The sequence below is a fragment of the Lupinus angustifolius genome, unplaced genomic scaffold, assembly GCF_001865875.1.
Source record: "Lupinus angustifolius cultivar Tanjil unplaced genomic scaffold, LupAngTanjil_v1.0 Scaffold_147_47, whole genome shotgun sequence".
NCBI classification, from domain to species: domain Eukaryota; kingdom Viridiplantae; phylum Streptophyta; class Magnoliopsida; order Fabales; family Fabaceae; genus Lupinus; species Lupinus angustifolius.
In genome coordinates this window covers 3,182-13,940 of record NW_017725805.1, presented here as the reverse complement: position 1 = coordinate 13,940, position 10,759 = coordinate 3,182, and the positions used below count along the sequence as shown (strand labels likewise).

Below are 10,759 nucleotides of genomic sequence, written 5' to 3'. Positions count from 1 at the left end.
TGTTGAAAGGGAAAAGCGAAATGATGATAAGAAATCATGTCTGTCAATCCACTGATATACTTGTGATGTATTCATGTATCCCGACAGGTTCTGATCGCTCTCTAATTTCCCTCTTCATGTTTTTGTTTATAGGTTTGGTATAGGTTGTTCTAAATAATGTTTTGATTGCTTAAAATTGAATAATTGCATTATTATGGAATCAAAATTGCGATGGGCATATGATGAATCTGATGTTGTAAATGGGTAATTTGCATCTGAATTCTTTTGATGTTTTTATCACCTTGGAGAACTGATGCCCGTCACTTTCAACATTAATAATTGGAAAAAAATCTATCTTGTGTCACCGTCATTTTGATATTTCTTCACCAATCTAGTACAATCGAAATAAACCAATAATTGGAAATTTGATTTCTTGTTTTTGTAGCCGTTTTTCTGTGATTTAATTTTGATGTTTATTAACCATAGTGTTTTGTTTTTTTTGATGAACAGATTAATTCGTTTGGAGTTTGTTCATGCTCCTCGGTAGAACAACTATAAATCCATTATTTAATAGAGAAAGTCAATTACCTGTTAATTAGTACAAAGAGTATATAAATAATAAAAAATTCCGATGCGAACAAAGTTGCTGTATCGATGAGAACAAAGGTGCTGTGCCAGATTGTATGAACAAATGAATTGCAACAGTATATTTTAATGAAAGTTACCTCAAGAAAGAAATGATAATAAACCAATCATTCGTTGATTCCCAGTTCTCAGAAGAAACATGGACATTGTATAAAAGAATGGTCGAGATATATATGAATGGAACTTTTATGCACATAACTAGTCATTAAAGTACAATATTTTTCACTATACACAGCTTTTAACTGTAGAACTTTATGTTGTTTCTTTGCAAATCCTGAATTGTGTTCCAAATCCTCGGTTTTACAGGGTCTCTAAAAGGAGGAAGGTATAAATCAAGTTGTAAATTGTTTTTGCTTGACTTCAAACTTTTAGCCCCCTGACTTTTAAAATAGACCAATGAATGAATATATTCAACCAACAATAAGCATATAAGGTTCTCAAGGTAACATCAACTAATGCTAGGGTGCATTTAACGTAGTTTTTCTTATTCCAATGAAGTTATAGAAGGGACATAGTATTGTTTTTTATTAAAGTTGATACTTTTTTCTCATCCCTTAATATAATGGCATGTGTCTTGTCTTGCTCGTCTCTTCTGTTACGGATTCATGCAGCTTTTCAAGGACTAGTGAATGTTATAATCTACAGGCCACTTTATAGTCTCTTCAAGTCACGTTAAACTTTCGATTTGTATTGAAAAATTTAACCAGTGAATTATTCTGTTACTTTCATTGGACAAAACTCAACTAGAGGTATCTCCGTATCTGTGCGCTTGCAGTGTTATGGAATAAAAGTATAACAAGTTTTGCCACTACTACATGTTATATTCTTTCAGCAACATAAGCACCCAGGTAATAACATGTTGTCTATATTGTTTTCTGTATTATCTAAAATATTGTCTAAATAGAATCTTATAAATTCGACACACTAAAATAAAAATAAGAAGATATTTTTACCATCAATTAACCTGATTGTTGATCCATAACTGGTTGATTTCTAATGTGATTGCAAGTCCACTACATCATCGTTAAAGAAGACCTCAGGATGGACTACTGCACTAGTGAAATTTAGAGCTCTTTGGAGTTTGGTATAGTCAAATACTTCAACATCAACCAAGAAGATTGAACTAACTGGTCTATGATCTGATAGCTTATTTGCTGCACTTCCATATTTCAGTTGCTTTATTCCTTTTCCCAGCCACAACATGCGATCACACCTGTGTAATTTAACAGTCACTTATTGCATCTTAATTTACCAAATTATATTCCGCATCAAAAATATATATTCATTAGTTAAAAAAATAAATCAAATATTCGTACTTTTTTATGGTTTTGTTTTATTATCATTTGTGTGACAAAATTCAAGACATCAATAATAGTAAATAGAGGTCAATCAAATTTTTTTTCTCTGGTGTACTAAAAGCATTCATCATGAACAAGTCCTCAAGTATGGAACCCTTGAAAGAGGTTATATTTATCTGGTAACATTGGACCACAACGAAATCACATTAAGCTGCATCAAATTTCATATCATTTTTTAATCGCAAAATTCATTGTTACATTTCCAAAATACATCTAAGGATCACAATAGCCACAACTGTGACTACGATTTAGAACACTCACAAAATCTCTAATAAAAAAAATTTTTGATTGGCTATGTCCAATAGTCACATGCCCATGCAAAAATCACATGTAAGTTGTAACCAAAACACACAAGTTTGCTATATAGATTAACACTTACCAAGCAGGAGATCTCTTCTTTTCCCCCTCTCTTGGTTTCTCACCAAAATATTTGTCAGAATTAAATTCATACTTGTAAGTGGGAGGGAAATTTATTAAGCCCTCTTTCCATCCTTCAAATACATGCCCACTATTCAATTCACTGCTCAACTGCATATTATAATATGTAAAGCAATTAGATATTCAACAAATGAATCCAAGTTAGGTGCCAACACTTCCAACTCTAGGCATCAATATTGTAGCATGCATATTTTTAAGCACTGAGTACTTGATATAAATTAAAACAACACTTAAGAGTTTAGAGACCAAAATATTGGTCTTGGTTTCATAAATTTTACCTGATCATAATTCATCAGCTCATTCCACTTCTTTAGAGCCACGAGCTTTCTAATCTCCACATCCAACATATTTATGCGATAATTCAAATCTCCAAACCAGAAAATCTTGCTGTTAACAAATAAAAAAATCAGCAACTCATCAATGAGCCAAAGTTGTTCATTCACAACACAATAATGTGAACTATAGATACAACAAGCAACATATAAAGCATGACTTCATTTAATTTTTGAATATTAAAACTGGAAATAATATAGAAGTAAATAAAACTATGATATGATATTAGTATTGGTAACATCAAATTAGTGAAACATGAACATAAAATTTAGATATTTTACATTCTGGTTGTTTATCAAATTGTCCAATATGTACAATCCTTTAGTTAGTTTTACATTTTTCTAACACCCCTTTGCTTTTGTAATGCTCATAAGGAGATTTTGAAGGACAAATGTGAACACAAAGTAAAACTTACTCATGCAATGGAATTGTTTTTGGTTGATCTTTATCAAAGACAGATGAGAAGCAAGTCCTTCTAAGAATTTCATGAACATCTGAGTTTCTTTTTTGTTCAGCTCCATCTTTCTGACCAGAAGTCAGATGAGAACAAACAAAGCACAAACGTGACTGAAAGAGAGACATACTAACTGAAACAGACCCCTGCATCAATGATAATTTGTTATCAGTTATCACATTCATTCTGGTTAGAATCAGTAAGTTATAACTGTAACTGTCACATATGGTAAGTTTTCTTATGCTTTATTCATATGAAAATGTTTCATATATGCTTGTGTGCCACAACTTTTGTCAACTTTGAATTCTATATCCAGTAAGAAGATTGTTGCTTAGTGACCCTCATGTTACAATTTCAAATGTTGGAAACAACCTTTCCGCTTGTGGGATTAGAGTGTATACATCTACCCTTCTCAAACCCCACTAAGTGAGAGCCTTTGAGCCATATTTTTTAGTCCTTATTACAGAAGCACAAATGTCAAAGTATTAAAAGATGTCAATATAAAAAGTGCGTACTACTTCAATTCAATGAGGATTATCCTATTACCTTGTTCCCCATGTAGCCCATAAGACCAATTCCAACTGGTGAAACTTTCAAATGATTAATGTGTCTCCTCAGCTTCCTCTGCACCCAAATAGACACATATATCCCCACCATCTGCTTACTAACAATCCTCACATACTTAGGATATAACTTCATATTTCCTAGTCCATTATCATCACCATCTTGGTTATTTGGTAATTCAAGAAAACTATCATCTTCTTCATCTGATAAAATATCAGACACATCAACTGAATCAGTTACTACTTCAGGCATCACTTGCTGCTCTTTCCTAAAGAAACTCAAGTTTCCATAGCTATGATGTGAACGCTTCATTCCACTACCATATACTGAAGCATTATTATCCATCAAGTTAAAGCCAATTCTTGCTGAACTACTTAGTACTCTCCTCAGTTTTGGACTTGAATCTACTTCAGGGATTGCATCTAATGGAAGTTCAGGCCAGTCAAGTTTATTCTTAAGATCAACAACACCATATATTTTCCTCAAATGTAAATTTTTTCCTATACCAATTATGTTTTTCACCCCTTTCTGTTCTAGTGCGTCATAGTCTAAAGTTTCTATGTCTAATGCATTTGCATGTATAGTATTTGCTAGAATATTTGAAGCTGCAGAAGCATGTATAGGAGAAGTTGGGGCACTGTAGCATTTGAGATTATTTTCTGGTTCAGAAGACTTGTTTAGAGTTCTTCTTATGATTGCTTCCCATTTTGGAATTGGAGTATTATCTTCTGCTCCAAATACATTTCCAGCATTCAATGGAACTACCTCTTGGAAACTGTAAAAAGCAGTGTGTTAATATGGAATTCAACTATATAGAGTACACTCTCAGTTTAATCCTTAATGTTTCTGTTTGTTGTGTTGTGTTAGTCCTTTTGCAGTTTAAAACTTTGGCTGAGAATTAAGAATTAGAGAAAAATGCATCAAGTAAGAGTAAAATGAAACTAAAAAAGTTACAAGCCAAATTGAAAAAACAAATAAGGATATGGGACAAATCAATCTATTTTGGCAAAAGGATAGGATGTTAATCATTCATATTTAATCTATTTCATCATTCATATTTAATCATTCTTCAAAAAAGTAATTCTTCTTTTCATGATAATATTAAATATAATAATTCAAATGAATAGTAAGTAATATAGTAATTGTGTATAAATCTTTACATTTTAGATTACATAAATATTAAATATTAGACTCTTATTTATTTTATCACAAGCCTAATAATATTTAATCCAATAGTATATAAAGTTCTACCATAATGTTCACGAGTAATTAAAAAATAAGCCATTATGTCAAAGAAGTAAACATAAAATGGCAACTAAAGTGGTTTATGACAGATTTGATAAGCAAAACAGAAACACCTTAGAAATAATAAAGCATCATGGAACTTGAGAAACCACTCACCCAATAATGTAAATGTCTGCTGGCTCTTCAGTACAGAGCCACTCTTCAATCTCAAGATCCTTACTTGGAAATTTTCCAGCAACATTCCAAGTACCAATTGTTATCCTGAAAATTGAACATTTTATAAAGTTTTTCTCATTTCATATTATTAAATAATAACATGCTACATAACCAGATAATAGCATACCTCACTTCCTTTGTATTTATGTATTGAGCACGCAAAGTTTCTGATTTTCCTCTTCTGTGTCTTATCTTGTAGCCCTTACAAGATGCACCTGAATTACAAATATCAAAACACATATGATAATGATTTGAACACCCAGGTGTAAAAATAAAAATAATTTAACATTCATACAATTAGTTTAGCTTGTTGCTTAAACATTTCTTGGCTAGTGTAACACAGTGGACAAAATTTTCGTCTCCTTGCTCACCCAATAACATATGCATAGCCCAAATTATCAATAATACTTGCATCATAATGAACAATTGTTCCTACCAAGACTGAGATGGCCCAATAGTAAAGAGGCCCAAAAAACCTAAGTCAATTATCCTTCTTGGTTGAGTCACCATGACAAAAAAGGGCCCAAATCGGCGTCCAAACTGCATGGACCGAATTCATATTCGGCCAATCAGACGTGTAGGCCAATTGGAAGCCAACCATTCTAGAATCTATGCTCATAACCCTTAACAAGTGTTACAAGAGAGACGAGGGTATCCTCTATCCACCCGTACAAGAATTTTCTGTCCCAAAGCATATCCCAAATCAATAATAAGAAAGAAAAAAAATAATAATGTATATTTAACTTTTTAAATGACATAACAAGTTTTTACTAATTTAAGACATGATTTGAAACAACTTATCTTTTTATAAGTACACTCTAAAAAACTCTATGGAAAAGAGATTCCTAGTGTTACCTGTAGAAAAGGAATACCTTTCTATTCTTACGTTTTAACATTTATTTGAGTGATTGACATTAGAGTTAAAGTGCCTCTTTAGATACCGAAGATGGAGTCAAATAGTTATGAGGGAAAGAACTCGTCAGACGAGACACTAAGTTCTCCATGTGTAAGTTGGCATGTTTAAACTTTAACTCCAAGTTAAAGGATATAGTTTTTATACGCTACCAAAAAGGTGGGACGAAAGTTATGCAAACCATAACAAGATGCTAAGTTTAGATTCTAGACATCATAAGAAGCAACCATTATCAGGATTATAACCATGTCAAGCTATCACATACCATAATCTATAACTTAAAAGAACAAATAACACATTGACACTTGCCTGAAGATGTTTGCCTTGGTAATATGGGTTTTTCTTTACATGTATTATCTTCATGCACGCCCATTCTTGAATCTAAAAGAGAAAAAGCTAGATCAAATTCAAATGAACAAGGAAAAACAATGGAAATATAAAGAAAAAAAAGATCGAGTTAAAAAGGAAAAAAGAATATAATAGTAAAACCTTAAAGCATACCATCATCTTCACTCTCAGCTTCATTTTCAATGTCCACTTCATCTTCACTAAAATCATATACCTTTGGCTTTATATTTAACCATTTCTTTATCACAATGGAGGGCCAATAGGCCTGCTTTGAAATGAAATTAACATGTTTGTATTGAAGGAATAGAATGTGTTATACATAAAGTTTGAAAGGTAAGTTATAGAGTCATGGTAATAAAGCTTACCTCTGATCTTCTTCCTCTCCTTGTTTTCATTGCCTTTCAGATCTATAGACTATAATAACTGAACCAAAAAGCTCTTGTGTACTACTGTGTCAGAGTTTCAAAGCTTATGCTCTTAAATATGGAAATAGTCCCTAATATTTGTAGGCCAATATTTAAATAATAGTTATTCTCACGTTGTAATTATTAACTAAAAATGTAGTTATTTGAATGCGTAATAAAAGAAGGGAGATCCTTATTAGGAACATATAGATAAGGACATAAAATGTTGAGTAGATCAGCATGACATCCAACAACCCAACTTGCATAAGAAAAAAAGGAAGGCTTCAAATATTTTAGGCACATATTTAGAGAAAAATATGTATATAGTGAAACTGTAAGATATTTTTGTACCATTATATATTATCCATTATTTATTTTTAATTATTATTGACTTTTAAATAAAATAATCCAAATAAATTATGGATGATATACTGATTGCATATAAATCTTTATACTATTAGTATATATAGATATTACACTCATAGTGAATTTTGATTTTCATCCTTCATTTTTTTTGTTTTAGGCTTTTAGCCATTATATTTTATGAATGTTTTATATTCGCTCTCTACTATTAGATTTGGATGGAAAATGCTTATTTGACTAACATAAATCATGTCAACATTCATATGTACTTTTATTTAATTTTATCTGTTTTTCTTTTAGTCCCTATAAATAAGTGATTTTAATTTTAATCCTTAATTTTCACAGTGAAATATGTTAGAGATGACAATATCTCTTTCTTAATTAATATGAATATCGCCACATTTTAAATGAAATAAAGACATTTTAGAATAGAAATTAAAAAAACATGTACCAAAATTTGACATTTAGAAACTAAAATCAAAATTAATTAATTTATTGAGATTAAAATCAAAACTATTTAATTTATAGGGCCTAAAATCAAAACCTATAATTTAAATGAATGATATGCAAGCCACATACCACTAGTGACATTACCTCCATTAGTCATGTTTATATTTCCCAATTAAAACCAAAAAATTTAGGAACAAAAGTTCCATATATTTGAAAATTAAAAAAACATTTTAAACTAGAATAATACTACTAGTCCTCACTGCAGTACTTCTCAACTTTTCTCTTGTTCTTTATTTTTATTTTGTAGCATATTTTCATATCTGGATGGTGTGTAGCTGGAGTCTAAAGTTATGTCTAAATATAGTTAGGAAAAATTGAGCACCAAATATAGTTAGGAAAAATTTCTCCCAGAAATAATAGTCTACTTCCATTACCACATATCATTGATGGATCATGGATCCACTTTTCCATTTCCTGGTAACAAAAACAGGACAAGATACTCTTATATTAATTGAAATTTGAGAAATCAACAACACAAAATATCATTTTCAAGGGAATTCAGACAAAAGTATTTATGAAAGATAAGTCAATAATGAGCAGCACCAACACACAGAGCTGTTGCATCAATAGTATTCAGAAGGAGTAGGAAAGAAATATACAAAATAAAATAGTTTTAAAATTATTTTTTCTTAGAAGAAAAATGTGTGCACGCACAGTGAATCATTTATATTTAATTATTATTAACTATTTAAAAAAGTAATTATAAATAAATGATAAATAACATAATGAATATATGTAAATTTTTACACTGAAAATATATACATACTACCCTAACAGTATATAAATATTATTCAATCAAACAAATAGCTAATAACATAAACTACCTAAAAAACACTAAAAAAATCCAAATGGACAGTACTATTATTATTATTATTTGAACAATAATGCAAATAATAATGTAGCATCCCTATAACTGCAGATTTACCACATCCACAAAATGCAGAGACTAATACATCAGCACACACCAGAGTTGATGAAGACTGGCAACAAAAAAAGCAAGTAGATACCAAATAAAGTATATAGTCACAGTCAAGATTTGCCAATGACCCCACAAATTGTAAGGTTTCTGTAGCAAGGTACGACCATATATTAAACAAACAAAACCATAGTTGAGACCTGAGATTTTAACAAATGAATGCTTACCTTAAATAGGCAATTAACAACTGAGTGTAAGCTGATTATGATTCATTATATCAAATACAGCTGTAAACCCATCGGATGGCTGGTCAACCATATACTCTTATTTTAGTTTTAGAAGCTGAACTTTGGCCCAAATATAAGGTTGATTGTCAAGTGACATGTGAATTATGACTTCAAATAGTGAAAATAATCTATTTATTCTTACGATAATAGAAATGTGTACATCTATCCTTCTCAAGCCTCATTATATACTAGACTATGTCATCATATCTTTTTCAAATATAGGTTTAGAGATAGAAACTAATCCTAACCTCTAGAGTCTACAAGTAGCATTAGGTTCTTAGTTAAATAGAGGCTACCAGCCTAGCACACTTGGATATATCGATCATTGCCATTTTCATTTTTTTCTTTGCTTTTCTTATTTTTATAGATGTCTCTTTAGTTAGTAGTCTCATCAGATTTTAGATAAGCGATTTTGGATAAATGGAATAGGATGAGATTTTTACTTTGTCCCATGTTTCTTCTAGGTAAGCATGGCGGAGGTGTATGACACTAAAAATTAAGAGATTGTAATTTTTGGTCATAACACAAAAATATAAAAGATCAAAATATGATAGTTGTTTAGGGAGAATATTGATGTTTTCCAACTTGTTTATGTTAGATATTGCACTTTAGAGTACATGAATATAAATCAATTTTAATGTGAATTTATTAATAAAGATATAATAATCTTAATTATATGTTATATCCAATAGACTAGACTAATAGACAAGAGCCACACCCGTTTGTATAATAATCTTAATTATTTATTATATTCAAAAGTATGTAACTGTGGTTTGGCTAATGGTACATACTTTTGTGTCTTAGAACTTCCATTCCATCACATTATTAACTACCAATATTGAGTTTTCATCTTTAGTAGAAAAAATATACTTGTTTAGAAACTGTCATCCTTTGCATAAAAGGAGAAATTATACATTACCTTCCTGATTATTTTTTAAGATTATCATGTAACCCCCTGCCCTAAATTTTTGGCTTAAAATGAAAATGTCAACGTCCTTAAGTACGAAAAAAAGTTGACCAATTACCCTAAAATTGTAGCTATATGGTGATGACAAACTCTATAAATAGGAGAGTTTCCAAGCAAGTAAAGACTAATTTTCATTCTCTTCCTATTCCCGATATGTTTTCTTCCCTATTCATATTGCATACTTCCATTAATATTGCCTTAGATCAGCTTCAATGTTGATAATCTGAGTCCTTTCAGTGATTGAAGATTGCGGTAAGAATGACTCAATAAGAAGACTTTGTTAACAAAAAAATCAACCCAACCGATATGAAACTAGACAAATATATATTATACATTAGAGTTATCTAGTTCCAAAATGAATCAAATGTGAATTCCTATAAAAAAAACTGACAGAAGATGGTGATCAAGTCAAGTCTTAACATTTTTTGGGTCTTAGGGTAAAATATAAACACTCCCTAAACATGAAAAGTTCTAATTGTGGGAAATTTTAACATCATTTTGAACAAAAATACCAATTTATATATTTTAAATTTGAAGCAAATTTTACGACATTTTGAGCAGAAATAAAGAAACAAACTAAAGCTGAAATTTAACATTTCCAAACCTTACCCAAATTCAACTTCAACCTTACCCAACAAAAATTCTTGCATTTGGATTAAAAAACAAAGATTCAACTAGTACATGTGTATATAAACGTTTATACATTTTGTTACGGTGATCATTAGATACTTATTTGCTTTAGTATAGTAGCCTATGCTTAAACATTAACTTTTATACATGAGTTTGATCCTTTCCTAATTTCTTTTACTTTCAAAGAAT

General features: G+C 30.5%; 1 protein-coding gene across 1 annotated transcript; it reads right to left on the bottom strand.

Moving 5' to 3' along the window:
• Positions 1-1,481: 1,481 nt before the first annotated feature.
• On the bottom strand, positions 1,482-6,962 carry LOC109340186 (type I inositol polyphosphate 5-phosphatase 2-like). Its single transcript, XM_019577786.1, has 10 exons — positions 6,859-6,962; positions 6,647-6,758; positions 6,455-6,526; positions 5,360-5,447; positions 5,173-5,277; positions 3,754-4,546; positions 3,169-3,353; positions 2,699-2,807; positions 2,362-2,510; positions 1,482-1,837 (listed from the first exon to the last, which is right to left on the bottom strand). The coding sequence occupies exons 1-10, from the start codon at positions 6,886-6,888 to the stop codon at positions 1,618-1,620; spliced, it is 1,863 nt and encodes a 620-aa protein (XP_019433331.1). The 5' UTR covers positions 6,889-6,962; the 3' UTR covers positions 1,482-1,617.
• Between the last annotated feature and the right edge of the window lie 3,797 nt (positions 6,963-10,759).

Coding starts and splice junctions, on each gene's coding strand:
- LOC109340186 (XM_019577786.1), bottom strand. CDS start 6,888: ATGAAAACAAGGAGAGGAAGAAGATCAGAG. Junction 4,547..5,172: donor GCAGACATTTACATTATTGG/GTGAGTGGTTTC, acceptor TGCTTTTTACAG/TTTCCAAGAGGTAGTTCCAT. Junction 2,808..3,168: donor AAAACAATTCCATTGCATGA/GTAAGTTTTACT, acceptor ATTTGTTAACAG/CAAGATTTTCTGGTTTGGAG.